This window comes from Pristis pectinata, chromosome 7 (assembly GCF_009764475.1).
Source record: "Pristis pectinata isolate sPriPec2 chromosome 7, sPriPec2.1.pri, whole genome shotgun sequence".
NCBI lineage: Eukaryota > Metazoa > Chordata > Chondrichthyes > Rhinopristiformes > Pristidae > Pristis > Pristis pectinata.
Window position 1 is genome coordinate 77278171 of NC_067411.1, and position 15259 is coordinate 77293429.

At 42.7% G+C, this 15259-nt stretch overlaps 1 protein-coding gene and 1 long non-coding RNA gene across 2 annotated transcripts in view; one reads left to right on the forward strand and one right to left on the reverse strand.

Moving 5' to 3' along the window:
- vps13a (vacuolar protein sorting 13 homolog A) overlaps positions 1 to 15259 on the reverse strand; it is a 283508-nt gene that overhangs the window by 221621 nt on the left and 46628 nt on the right. The window contains 6 exon segments of the mRNA XM_052020712.1: positions 171 to 342; positions 2806 to 2912; positions 5256 to 5383; positions 6664 to 6721; positions 10337 to 10417; positions 10500 to 10559. Of these exon segments, the coding sequence (XP_051876672.1) occupies positions 171 to 342; positions 2806 to 2912; positions 5256 to 5383; positions 6664 to 6721; positions 10337 to 10417; positions 10500 to 10559 (606 nt within the window).
- On the forward strand, positions 8462 to 11650 carry LOC127572975 (uncharacterized). The gene is made up of 3 exons (XR_007956721.1): positions 8462 to 8522; positions 10067 to 10187; positions 10877 to 11650. It is a non-coding gene; the product is annotated as an uncharacterized LOC127572975 (long non-coding RNA).

Sequence of the window (15259 nt, forward strand, 5' to 3'; positions counted from 1 at the left end):
TATCTGAACACTTACAATGGGTGCTCAGACTGTATATTTCCTGATCCACAGATTTCAGTTGGAAAACAAAAGAGAATCATGTTTGTGTTGATTTACTGTAATGTGCCATATCCAAATTCAACCTAATAAACTTATTTTCTAAGAATATTAAATATCAACAGTCACACAACCTCAAGTGTGCTGATAAGTTCTTCATCTGGTTTCTTGGATGTAATTCTTGATTTATAGAGCTTTCTGTAGTTTTTGATTTTTTGCCTGTGCATTTGAATGTGCTTCCATGACCACCCTTCAAGTCGAGGCTTTATGTTCTCTTTCAATATGCTATTTATAGCATATGCCCACCTAAGAAAGACAAAAGCAATACAAGAATAAACATTTTAAAAAAATAAAAGGAAGCTGGCATCTCTTCTGTACCACCATGTTAAATTTCAGATTATATCTCAAAAAATTACACCATAACAAAGATATTCCAAGACAACTAAACAGCATTGATAATACTAATATTTTATGTACGTTGTCTCTCGAGCAAAGATATTTGCCGAGAATTTAGACTGCCAAGCAAATATTTTTGTGCATTGAGAGACACAATTTCTTTTAATAAGGAATTTTAAAATGAAAATCAGTAACTTGGAACATAATTGCAAAGTCAACAATTGTCATTTTGGTTCCCTGCTGTACGAAGGACCCCAATGTGTGGAGTTATATCCAATAGTGTATAACAAACTTATGGATACCACTTATAGGATCTGCCTCCAGAAGAAACAAGCTTGCACAGCAGCTTGTGACAGCTTTAATACAATTTAGAGATGAGCTCCCAGGAGCAGGATTCAAAGCCAGTAATGGGAACATCAGTTTTAATGGCTCCTTCAAGCCCCAACCCTGCCATCCAAATCCCCAGGGTCACAATCCCAACCCACCAAATTCAACCCTCATCCAAACAGACATTAATCTCCCCCTCCACCACATTTGATCTGCTGCCCATTGATTACTCAAGCAGACAACCCGAACTATCAAACTCCCAGCCAGTACTGCAGGCCATCCACTCCTTTTCTTTTCTCTTCTGCCACCAATACCAATCACCCATTTTCCCACCATCACTGATCAGCAGCAATTGACAATTAAACTAAAGCAGCCCATAATCCTCCAGTTCTCCCCATGCCAGCTGCTGGTCCCAGAGCACCAGATTTCCTTGAATGATCTATATGGCACAGCATACAAATGGAAGGCCTTCAACTAACATCGCACCCCACCCCAACCTAACCTAATGCCCTCTCACCACCTTACCCCAACCAGCAAGAAAAGATAGTTTTATTGGTGCCATATGCTAAGGCCTTGGGCATCACTAACATTTCAGAAGGCAAGCCCATGGTAGAAAAGATTGCTGACAATACTGTGCAGCAACCCTTCAATGTGTCTCTGCAGGCATCAAAAAAAAACTTTAGGCAATTAAAACATGGAATTTTATGGATTCATTCTTATTTCCAGTGCTTTGAGAGGCAGGAGTATAAGTGGGCATCCGGGTATAGTTGTAAACTTGCTTTGCACTATGTTTTTTTAACCATTAAAATTCTGTGCTGGAAACAAATTTACAAATGCCCATCCTTCTATTCAACTTGTCTGTAATTCTTTTAAGCCAGTATTTAAAAATCCATAGGAATAAGCTAAGGTGGGTGGTGGAGGGAAGGAAAATGAGAATACACACAGGGACATGTCAAATCTGGAAAATGCAAAAACATAGGACCATGCCAATAGAGACAATAAAACTGAATTTATGTTATAGATCAATAAACAGTTCTGCTAAACTGTCTAGAGAAAAAGTGAATGATTTGAAGTTGAATTTGATATAGGGTCTAGCTGGCTTCCACTTGTCCAAATGGAAGACGAGATACTGTTCCTCAAACTTACATTAGACTTTTCTTTGGAGCAGTGCTGTGGCCATAGATTGTTACGTTAAAACACAAGCGGGTAGAAGATTGAATGTGAGGTAAATGGAAGCACAGGGTTGCCCCTTTGGACTGAATGAAGGTGTTCAGCACAGCAGTCTGCATTTGTTTTTTCCAATGTAGAGGGGACCACTTTGTGAGCACTGAATGCAGTATACTAGACTGGAAGAAATGCAAGAGAAACACTGCTTCACCTGGGAGGTCTGCTTGGGTCAATGGATGATGAAAGTAGAGAAAAGGACAGATGTTACATGTCCTGTGATTACACAGTAAAGTGCTGTGAAAAGGGGGAGCAGTTGGAGATGGAGACAAGGAGTCATGAAGGGAATGATCCTTTGGAATACTGAAAGGGTATCGTTAGGGAAGTTGTGTCTGATTGACATCTTAGTGGTTAGTCATTAGTGATTCATTCAGAATCATGACAGCAAAAAAGCAAATAATACACATGACAATTAGACCTTCATGGACCACTTTGTCAGAGGTAAATGGTGTTATTTTGCCATTGAGCTCAAAATTCAGATCAATGTGGTTAATCCTCAATACAAGGGCAGAATTTTTAGTCTTTACGCTAAATTTAATTCCTTGCATTTAATGAGCAATATCCAATTTTCAAATATTATTTTACTTCTCATTCTATTTTTACATTTAATTTAGTAAAGACATCAAAATGCAAACCTAAAGATCACCCATAATTAGCAGTTAAGGTGACCATCCAGTTAACAATTAGTATGATTATCTGCAGTTATTTCTTGCAGACTTTAGTCATTATCAAACAGAGCAATGCATTTAACAGAAAAATGCTCTCTCCAAAAATATTTTTTTTAAATTACCTAGCTCCCAAAAAATGAATAAAAATGTTTACCATGCGCTGGGATTATTGAGACAAGGGACATTTGGTTTGTATTTTCTGTACGGTAGGTTTCGTGTCATCATATCAATAGATCCAAGCAGCTCCATGATGCTAAGATACTGTTCAAATATTAAAAAATAAAATTTTTAATGAAAATACCATACATATTCAGCTAAACAGTGATTGTTGTACAATTGTACTCCATCCAATATTTTAACAGTGGTGGCAATCCATTTGAAAGCATTTAAAACAGCAAGCTATAGATAAATTCTTCCTACCTATGACTTTCACCAATATAATTTCTAGTTAAGCTAAGATTTTTTTCATCCTTTATTTTTGTTACTCAGTACTTACTCATTGTTCATCTTAAAAGGATATTCCAATACTAAAGACAGACCCATGCATTTATGGAGAGGAAGGAGCTTGCTCATAGTCATCAACAAAATTATACAAAATTCAAGACACAGGAGGCCATTTAGCACATTGTCTGTGCCTGTTGAAAAAGCCAAATTTTCCAGCTGTAGACCTGTAGTCCCGCAAAATCACAAGCAGTCTGTTCCAATATGTCTGAGGGAAAAATGATATTCTCATTTCACCTCTAATTCTTAAACCAAGAACAAAAGAAACTGAACCTGGAGAATGCAATACAGCCCCTAACATCTGCTCTGTCATTCAAAATCATGGATGATCTTTTCCCACAGCACCACTCTCCTCTTCTAACCCCATATCCATCGATTCCCCCATATTCAGCCTTGAATAATAATGACCACCTGATCCTCCACAGCCACCTTGGGTAGATGTATCCAAAGATTCGTAACCCTCTGGTGAAGAAATTTCTTCTGCTGTGTCCGTTTTAAAGATGTGACTACTGGCTCTGGATGGCCTATCCAGTGGAAGTATTAGTACTGTATCCACCCTCTCAACTCGTTAAAATGTCGTATGTTTCACTGAGATCACTCTCATTCTTCCAAATTCAAGGACCAAATGAAGATCAAAACATGGACAAAAATTTGAAAACATGTCATAGAGTCATACAGCATGCAAACAGGCCCTTGAGCTCAACTAGTCCACGCCAACCAAGGTGACTTCTTGAGCCGATCTCATTTGCCTGCATTTGGTCCACATCCCTCTAAACTTTTCCTATCCATGAACCTTCCCAAATGTCTTTTAGATGTTGCAAACGTACCTGCTTCTATCATTTCCTCAGGCAGCTCGTTCTAAATACCCACCACCCCGTGTGAAAAACCTGCCCCTCAGGTCCCCTTTAAATCATTCCCCTCTCACCTTAAACCTATGCCCTCTAGTTTTAGATTCTTTTTCCTGTGGTAGGAGAAAGTGGCCACCCACCTCATTTCTGACTCTCATGATTTAAACCTCCATAGCCCTCAGCCGCCTCCACTCCAGGGAAAACAGTTGCAAAAGGCCAAACTACACAACTATACACAGACTTTACAACATTCACAGCACATTATGTATAGGAGCTTAACTGCCCTTAACTGTCAATTTTTTTTTTAACCTGTAAGTGAAATTGCTTTTGTTCCACCCACTGTTCTCCCACCAACTTCTCTAATACCTACCAACTCATTTTCTCTTTTAGTTCTGATGAAGGCCTCAGACACAAAACACTGTTTCCCTATCCACAGATGCTGTCTGACCTGCTAAATTTATCCAGCATTTTCTGCTTTTATTAGTTTAGTTCCAGTCTGCTTAACTCACTACCCAATTATCTTAAATCTTTGCCCACTGAATTTTGACCTCTCTGCTGAGGGAAATCACCTCCTAATGACTGCATCAATATTCTTCAATTTTGCTCCAATAAGAGAAGGCACTAGTGTGATCACATTGAGGATACTGTACACATCTTGTCTTCATGTGGACGGTTATAACTGCGATAGATGGAATGCAATGAAATTTTACCAGGTTGTTTCTTGGGATGACAAGTTTGTTATAAAGAGATTGCCTACTCCTGCTTCTATTTCTTATGTTGTGTTTTGTATAACTCTTAAGTCTCTGTTCGGCTCCAATGATCAAAAAGAAAAGTCGCTGGCTTATACAAACTTTCCTCATTGCCAACATTCTCCATTCCAGCCAATGTATCCCCAAATTTCCTCTGTACTCTCTCCAGTTGTAACCACATGGTGTTGTGATGTGGTGACCAGAATAGCACATAATACTCAGGTTTACCCAAAAAATGTTTGCTTTATTAAAGTAAAATGTACATTAAAATTTTAACTCTATATTTTTCCAAAATTTTCACACCTTTTTAAATGAAATGTTAACAACAGAACTGGAGCCAGTTATCTTTTTGGTTTTCAGCCAAATTCTGTAACTGACCAGAGTTCAAAAGGTACATGCAGATTTCACCAATTTTCTGAATCTTGCAAGCCAAAAAATGTGTACAGGAATCAAGATAGCCACATAAAAGAAAACAAATTCTGCAACTGGTAATCAGCATCTCGTACCTGAGGTCTCTTGAGTTCAATGGTTATATCTTGAAGATTTACTTCCAAGTTTACCTTTGGTGTCACAAAGTCAACTTCTGCTCGGGGATTCATTTCAAGTCTGGCTTTTGCAGATATTGGCTGAAAAACTAAGATATTAAAAAAGGTAGAGCTCATAAATCACAGAAAATTTGTCTGTCAAATTAAATTATCCTAAAGCAAGATAAACTGATGTCAACAGGAGACAGAATAGATTATGGCTACTGTAACCTGGAGCACAAAAACAAACTGCTGTTACGAACACAGCAGGTCAGGCTGCATCCGTGGAGGCAGAGGGATGGTCAACATTTCGGGTCAACCCAAAACAGCGACCATCCCTCTACTGCCCAACCCAATAAGTTAATGTCAGTTTGTTTACACAAGAGTCTCCCACATTCTCTAAAGGATATAGATCAGTTATAGATATAGGTGAAGAAATGGCAGATGGAGTTTAATTCTGCCAAGTGTGAGGTGGTGTGCTTCAGGCGTCAAACGTAAGGGGAAAGTATACAGTTAATGGCAGGACCTTTAATAGCATTGAGGAGCAGAGGGATCTTGGGATCCAAGCCCAGAGCTCCCCGAATAGGGCATGCTTGCATTCATTGGTCAAGACACTGAGTATAAGAGTCAGGAAAGTCATGCTGCAGCTGTATAAAACTTTGATTAGGCTGCAGTTGTAGTATGCTTGCAGTTCTGGTTGCCCCATTAATGGAAGGATGCTGAGGCTTTGGAAAAGGTGCAGGATGCTGCCTGGATTAGAGGGTACTAGCTGTAAGGAGAGGTTGTACACACTTGGATTGTTTTCTCTGAAGCATCAGAGGCTGAGGGGAGATCTGATTGAAGTTTATAAAATTATGAGAGGCATAGATAGGGTAGAGTCAAAATCTTTTTCCCAGTGTAGAAATTTCAAATATTAGAGGGCACAGCTTTAAGGTGAGAGGGGACAGGGTGCAGCTTTAAAGCAAGAGTGGGAAAGTTTAAAGGAGATGTGCGGGGAACTTTTTTTAAATATATCAATATATATAACAGAGTGGTAGGTGCCTGGAATTTGCTGCCAGGGGTGACGGTAAAAGCGGATTTAGATGGGACATTCTTTTAAATTCCCTGAATCTAACAAACTATTTAATCTGGTCGATTCTCTACATCACGCATTTCATCCCATTCATTACCTATTTCCCACTCACAGGTCCTTCACATTCAAGTGCAGAAAAAAAAGTACCTGGCCTTTTAACTTTTGCCTTCTTACCTTCCAGGAGACAGATACAGGTCCTGTTACTGGCCACCAGTAACTAATAGCAGGAGAACAGGATCTCTTTGGAACCTATATACAAATTACATACAGCTGCTTTGGATATTAAATACATAACTATTTCAAATGTGTGCAACTTACTGAACTGATATTCCCCTGGAATGAAGTTACTTGTTGAAACTCCACCCTTCAAGAGTTCCTGAAAAGTAATTTAAAAATTACAGTTCTGAACAAAGATAGTTGTTGGATGCTACTGTCATCAGAAGAAAATAATATTATTTATAAGCCTGAGCTAAGTAAATTGGACCCTTCTTTCAGAAAAATACAGGATCATAAGTGCTAAATAATATTTTCACTGGTTTAATTGGTCTGAATTGGGGATAAAACAAGTAACATGGACCCAGACTTTTTTTTAAAAATCACTGGTCTGACCATCCTCTCGCCCATGTAGCTTACCAAAATAAATTGATAGCCGATTTAGAAATATGCTCTTTGTTTTGCCTCCTTTTTCTTTCTGCAGAACGTAACAATTCAAATTTCTCAGCACTACATTTCACCTGCAACCTACCTACACATTCAATTAGACTGTCTTTTAGTCCCTTGACATCATTTACTATCCTCACTATACCTCAAGGTTTTCAGTCATCTGTAAATTTGGAAGTTGTGTCCTCCAAAACCAAACTCAAGTCATGAATATAGATCAACAAAAGCAGTGATCCTAATACTGACCCTGGGAAAGTACTGTTATGCTTTCCTCCAGTTTGAGAAACCAACTTCCAACAAGATTGTTTTGTTACTTAGCAGTTTTTCTATCCATGCTGATATAGCTCCTTTCATTCTATGAACTTCTTCATAATGATAAGCTTATTATAGGGCACTTTCAGAATTTAAGAAATAGGAGTATAAGTCAGTCACCTGACTTTTTGAACCTGCTCCACAATTCATCAAGATCATGGCTGATCTCCTTCCATAGTGCCATTTACCTACACCACCCCTCAATTCCCTTAATATTCAAAAATCTATTAATCTCATTGATCTGAATGAATTCCATGACGGAGTCTCTACAGCCCTCCTGGATGGAGAATTACAAGGGTTCACTCCCGAGTGGAGCAATTTCTCATCGCATCCTAAACTGCCTACTCCTTATTCTCAAGCTGTACCATCGTCATAGACCCATCAGTCAGGGGAACCATCATCCCTGCACCCAGCCTAACAAACTATTTGAATAATTTTGTAAATTTCCATCAGATTTCCTTGCAACCTTCTGAACTCAAAAGAATACAGGCCTAATCAACTCAATCTTTCCTCAAGCAGCAAACCAACTGCTTCTAGAACAAGTCTAGTAAATTTTTGCTTCACTCTCTCCAAGGCAAGTAAATCTTTTCTTAAATAAAGGGACCAAACCTATACATAATATCCAGGTACAGTCTTACCAAGGACCTAGACAAGTCCAATAAGATTTGGTCGCTCCTGTAATCAAACCTCTTCATGCAATTTGTCTTGAGTGACTTGTGTGCAAGCACAGGCAAGTCAATTTGAACATCAACACAACCCTATCCCTCAGTTCATACCACAACAACTACTCTTCCCTCATCAACACTTACTTCAGCAAAAAACTTAAATTAGCTAAATGCACTTTGCTTTTAAGAAATCCATACTAGCTTTCTCCAATTAATCCAAACTTTTCCAAACAGCTGCTAATTTTGACCTGATCATTTCTAGCACTTTCTCCACCACCAGTCTATAGTTACTACATTTATCCCTACATGCATTTTTGAACAAGCATCTAACATTTGCACCTTTCTAGTCCTCAGGCACCAATCCTGAATCTATAGATTCAGGACTTCTGCAATTTCCTTCCTTTGTTTCACTTCCCTCAGGAACTGGATATGGATTGGAATCTCAATTATATTTTCCTTTCTTGAGACTCCAGAATGTAGTCTTCTTTGGTAAAAACTGACGTGAACTCACGGTGCTTCATCCATGCTCATCTACATCAGGTTTGTTAACAATTTCTGTGTGACTATTTTTTGGTGTGTAATTGGAAACTGAAGGGGAAAGCAGTGGTCTCTCTGGGTTAGCAAAATAGAATAAAGGTCAATGATGGCATGGTTTTAAAATAAAAACTGGCCCGAAGACAGGAAGTAATCATAGTAAATGGTTCTTTTTATGAAGGAAGATTAGTAGACAGTGGTATACTCCAGCAGTCAATGCCAGTACCACTGCTTTTGTTGATATTTAAAAAAAACAGATATAAAATCATTGAGCTACGTTTCAATATTTACAAATGCCAGCAATCTTGAAGGGGTAAGTAGCCAGAATAGTAATAAATGGCAAAAGGACATAGACTGATTGAGCTAAAGTGACAAAATAACTATGTAGCAAAATTGTGAAGTGATATACTGGCAGAAAGAATGAACAGAGATAGAGGCTAAATTTCACAGTTCTGAAAGATGACCAAGAACAAGGAGGCCAAGGTGTATGTGCATATTTTTTTGAAGTGGCAAGGCTTGTTGAGCAATCAATTACTAAAGTATATGAATTCCTGGACTTCATAATTAGAGGAAAACTGTACAAAAGCAGGGAGGTTATGTGGAACCTTTATATAACACTCGAGTTAAGACAGAGGTATTACATTCAGTTCTACTCATCTAATTTTACGAAGGATGTGAAGATCATGCAAACATTTACTAGAATGGGATTCTCCTTGGAGCAAAGGAGGTTAAAGGAATTGACGGGTGTACAAGATCAGGATAGAAATAGATAATCTGTGACATAATGTTATCTGCTAATTGTAACTCAAGGACCAAGCCACACAGATTCAAAGTACTCAGTGAGGCAAGGAGTGCGAGGGTGCATGCAGAGTAGCTATGATCCAAAACTCAGTGATAGTCAACTAAGGCTTTTAGCAGGCAACTGAATAAGCACAAGGGAAGGTAATTTGTAGGATTGCAGGGGAAATGCAAGGGAAGGGGACTGAACCAATTGCTCCACAAGAAGGCTATATGAGCTCAATGGCAAAAATAACAGCTTCTTGTGGTGTAAGGATTCTATAATATTAAGTATATTAGTAAGATTAAGATTCTATAATATCTGTAATAAGAAGTGCTTGAGAAATGTTAAAATACTGGAAACAATTATTCTGCATATTCAAAATATATTCATCCGTTTTGGCCAGAAAAGACTGATTTCCATATATATTTAAATGTGCCCAGTTTTATTCAAATGTTGAGGACAAAGACGCAGTTAAATCTTAATAGAACTGTGACAAGCATGTCAAACTTCGGCTTAATGCCAAGTTTACTCTCCAGATTAAGGAGAGTTAAAGATTGGATAAATGTGCTTAAAATTGTAAATAATTTTGATAGAATAAACAAGAAACTGTTCCCAGCTTCAGAAAGGCAATAACCAGAAGAGACACATTCAGGGTGACTATCAAAATAATCGGGAGTATAATAAGCATTTTCTTTAAAAAAAATCATGTTACGACCTGATATGGACTTTCTAAAGAGGTGACAGCAGAGATTTTATAACCATTTTTCAGAAGGAAATTAAACAAATCCCTGAAGGGAAGCTAACTGAATGGGGTCCATATCAAAGTGCCAGCTCAGGCAAAGTGAGCCAAGTGGGCTTCTCCTGTCCTTCATTATTCTATATCAGAAAAGGTATGTACGTCAATATGTTCTGTACCACGAACAATCATATTGGGAGGGGAGCAGGAACATGAGAGAGAGCCAGTTCAAGACAGAAAGCAAGCCTCAGAAGAACAAGGAATTAATATAATTGATTTAATAAATATTCTAAGTCAGCTTACCAAGGCCTCAGTCTGACTGGTATAAGAATACATTTTGGTGTTGACATTCCAATATGCACAGAGGTAGTCTAATCGGACAAGCTGGAAATAGAAAGAAAAACATGCAATTACTTAAAAACACACATGAAAATACAATTACTTGTTACAAATCAACTACTCTTACCTTATTAAAGACGTGCTCACATTGATCATGTAAACATGGATTCCATTTTTCATCTGTTGTCTGTTATGTAAAATTAAAATAATGTTTAGAACAGAAAACACTAAATTAATAAATGCCCTAACTTCTATTTCATATTTATTCAGAAACACAGATCTAGTTGTTCAGAAGGGACTAAAGCAATTTTATAGTATTTTCAAAATTTGGTACAAGACACTAAACTAAATCATTTCTGCTAGTAACTACAGTAAAATAACATTACAAATTTAATAGTTTAGCTTTGTGTTCGTTAATGACTATTTATTCTTTGGGGTGTGTGAACCATAAGGGAGCATGCTTAGCTGTGCTGCTGACATTTTATTAAATTTTGCCTTTCACAGACTCCTTCAGACACTTTATAAAATACCAATGGAGGAAATTGCAAGGAAACCAAGCCAAGGAAACCAATTTTATGCGACTGTAACCATATTTAAGGCAATATTACATGCTCTCTTTTATTATTATCGTTGAAGAATTGTGCCCGGCACAAGAAGAAATCATGCTGGTTCATTGGGGGGTGGAAAGAAGGTTTTAAATTGAACCAATATTTACCTTCCTGCTTTTTCTCATAATCCCAAGTCATGACAAAATTAAATGGAAAAACTTGACCAAAGGTAAAAATGATGAAATTCCATTTTACATATAATTAATAAAGTGTAGCGACTCACTGTCCGAGCAAGCGAACCGGCTCGGCAGTCAGGTCGCGGGTCGTCGAAGTGGCGAGGCCCAAGATGGCATTGGGTCTTCGTCTTCCCCGAGTGACAGGGAGAACCCGCACGCGGGAAAGGTTTGATGATGTAGCGTATACGTCATTTCTGTTTTCGGTGGGCAGGAACAGTCTTTCTTAAAAGGCCCGTGCAAGGTGGGAAAATAAACCAGTTCTTGCTCGGAAACCCATCGACTAGTGTCTTGTTTTCACATCGTGGTAGCAGCCGCCACATTGGTGACCCTGACAGTCCAAACTGATTTTGGACCTGCACAATGGATGACAGCGCAGCAGCCAATGCAGTGGCATTCAAGCTGCCCACCTTTTGGACGCTTCATCCCAGCGTCTGGTTCGACCAGGCCGAAGCACAATTCTACCTTCGGCAGACCACCTCCAACGCCACAAAGTACTACCATGTGGTCAGCTCTCAGGACCAGGAGACAGCCGCCCAGGTCGGAGACTTCATCCAGTCTCCTCCAGAGGAGGATAAGTACCCAGCTTTCAAAGACCTTCTGATTCAGACCTTCAGCCTCTCCCGTCGCGAGCACGCCGCCCGCCTGCTTCATCTCGACGGCCTGGGGGACAGATCCCCATCCGCCCTAATGAATGAGATGCTGGCATTGGCTGAGGGACACAAGCCCTGCCTAATGTTCGAACAGGCCTTCCTCGAACAACTACCCAATGACGTTCACCTGCTGTTGGCCGACGCCGATTTCAGCAACCCACGTGAGGTAGCTGCCTGGGCAGATGTCCTGTGGAAGGTCAAACGCGAGAACGGTTCGTCCATCGGCCAAATCGCCAGGCCGCGAACCCAACGCCTGCCTAAACCAGTCCCAGCAACCGAGCGACCACACCCCAAAAACACAGAGGACGACACTGACAACCAGCTGTGTTTCTACCATCAGAGGTGGGGCGCGGAAGCCCGTCGATGCCGCCCACCCTGGAAGGTTTCAGGGAAACGCCAGGGCCAGCCACCACTGACGGCTACAACGGCTGGCCGCCGACACAGCCTCCTATTCGTTTGGGACAAGCAGTCCTGGCGGCGTTTCCTCGTCAATACTGGAGCAGAGGTCAGTATTTTGCCCCTGACCGGCCGCGACACTCATAACAGGCAACAAGGTCCTGTACTCAGTGCCGCAAACGGCACAACGATATGGACTTCCGGTACCCATACACTTCAGTGACAACCATTTTACCTGGACCTTTACCCTTGCCACCATTGCCCGACCACTCCTAGGAGCCGATTTCCTTTGGGCCCACAACCTGTTAGTCGACCTGCGAGGGAAGTGGCTAGTCCACTCCAGAACTTTCCAAACCTACCCCCTGGGAGAAGCCAGCCTACCAGCCCCGCGCCTGGACTCTGTTTCCTTGTCTGGCAATGAGTTCACCAAGCTTCTAGCCGAGTTCCCATCAGTTTTGGCACCTCAGTTCTCAAATTCTATGCCCAAACACGGGGTGCGGCACCACATCATTACCACAGGGCCACCCCTTCATGCCTGAGCACGACGACTACCTCCAGACAAGCTCTGCCTGGCAAAGGAAGAGTTCCGTCACATGGAGGAGCTGGGGATCGTTCGCAAGTCAGACAGCCCCGGGCCTCCCCCCTACACATGGTCCCCAAAGCCATCGGCGGGTGGAGGCCCTGTGGTGACTACTGCAGGCTGAATGACACCACCACCCCGGACCGCTACCCCATCCCTCACATCCAGGACTTCGCAGCAAACCTATGTGGGGCCCACATCTTCTCCAAGGTGGACCTCGTTCGGGGATACCACCAAATCCCGGTCCACCCTGATGACGTCCCCAAAACTGCGATTATCACCCCATTCGGCCTGTTCGAATTCCTTCGAATGCCATTCGGCCTTAAGAACGCCGCGCAGACTTTCCACCGGCTGATGGACGCGGTAGGCGGAGACCTGGACTTAGTGTTCATTTACTTAGATGACATACTAATCGCCAGCCATGACCGCCAAGAATACCTTTCCCACCTCCACCAACTGTATTCCTGTCTCCGTGATTTCGGCCTCACGATCAACCTGGCCAAGTGCCAATTTGGACTTGACTCTATCGATTTCCTCAGCCACAAAATCACCAGCGACGGAGCAACACCCCTACCCGCCAAGGTAGACGCTATCCACCATTTTGCCCGTCCCAACACGGTCAAAGGCCTGCAAGAATTCCTGGGGATGGTCAACTTTTACCATCGGTTCATCCCTGCAGCAGCCCGCATCATGCGCCCTTTGTTCTCGCTGATGGCTGGTAAGGGCAAGGACATCGCCTGGAACAACGAGGCTGCGGCTGCCTTCATTAAGGCCAAGGACGCCCTGGCAGACGCCACAATACTTGTACACCCTAGGACAAACGTCCTAACCGCCCTCACGGTGGATGCATCCAACACCGCGGTTGGAGGAGTACTGGAACAACTAATCGAAGGCCGTTGGCAACCCTTGGCATTTTTCAGCAGGCACCTTAGACCACCCAAACTGAAATACAGCGCTTTTGATCGGGAACTTCTAGCGCTGTACCTGGCAGTCCGGCATTTCCGGTACTTTTTAAGAAGGCAGGCCTTTCACCGCTTTCACTGACCATAAGCCTTTGTCCTTCTCCAAAGTCTCCGATCCCTGGTCAGCTCGTCAGCAGAGACATTTGTGCTACATTTCCCAATTCACAACGGATATCCAACATGTCTCCGGAAAGGACAATGTCGTTGCTGACGCACTTTCCAGACTGACCATCCACAGCCTGTCCCTGGGTGTCAACTACATGGTCCTGGCTGACACACAGCAAGCCGATGACGAGCTGCCCAGCTACAGAACCACAATCTCGGGCCTGCAGCTCCAAGATTTCTTAGTCGGTCCAGGTCAGCAGACCCTCCTTTGCGACATCGCAACAGGTCAGCCTGGCGGAAACGCGTTTTCGACTCGATACATGGGTTGGCGCACCTGTCCATCAGATCAACTGTCCGACTAGTCGTCAGCAAGTTTGTCTGGCATGGCCTGCGCAAACAGGTCAGTGAGTAGGCCAGGACTTGTCTGCACTGCCAGACATCAAAAATCCAACGACACACCAAGGTCCCGCCACAGCAGTTTGAGCCTACCCGTAGAAGGTTCGACCACATCCACGTCGACCTCATTGGTCCTCTGCCAGTTTCAAGAGGAGCCCGGTACCTCCTTACCATCGTGGACCGGTTCACGAGGTGGCCAGAGGCAACCCCTCTATCTGACATCACGACTGATTCCTGCACCCGGGCGCTGCTCACAGCTTGGATCTCACGTTTTGGTGTTCCGGCCCACATCACTTCAGACAGGGGCACCCAGTTTACCTCCAGCCTCTGGTCTACATTAGCGAACATGCTGGGGACACCACCACGGCCTACCACCCTCAATCAAACAGGTTAGTGGAACGTTTCCACTGTCATCTAAAATCAGCCTTGATGGCCCGCCTGAAGGGTCCTAACTGGGTCGACGAACTGCCTTGGGTCCTGCTCAGCACATGCACTGCCCCCAAGAAAGACATCCACGCTTCGTCAGCTGAACTCGTGTACGGGGCGCCCCTGGTCGTCCTAGGGGATTTCATACCCGCCCTTCAGGGCCAAGAGGAACAACCCACGGCAGTCCTGCAAAGACTGCGCGAGAGGCTCGGCAACTTGGCACCGATTCCCACTTCGCGGCATGGTCAAGCCCCATCCTGTGAGTCCAAGGAACTACGAGATTGTAAGTTCATTTTTGTTCGCAGGGGCACACCTCGGGCACTGTTGCAACGACCATACGAGGGGCCGTTCCGGGTCATCAGGAATAATGGGTCCACCTTTATTTTGGACACTGGGGGCAAGGAAGAGGTCTTCACGACAGACCGCCTCAAACCGGCCCACTTAGATCTACAACAACCAGTCAAGGTTCCAGCACTGCGACACAGAGGCCGACTTCCTAAGCAACGGCTAACACAGCCCACGGACCTTGGGGACCGTATTGCCGGTTCTTGGGGGGGGGGGGGGGTTGTGTAGCGACTCACCATCCGA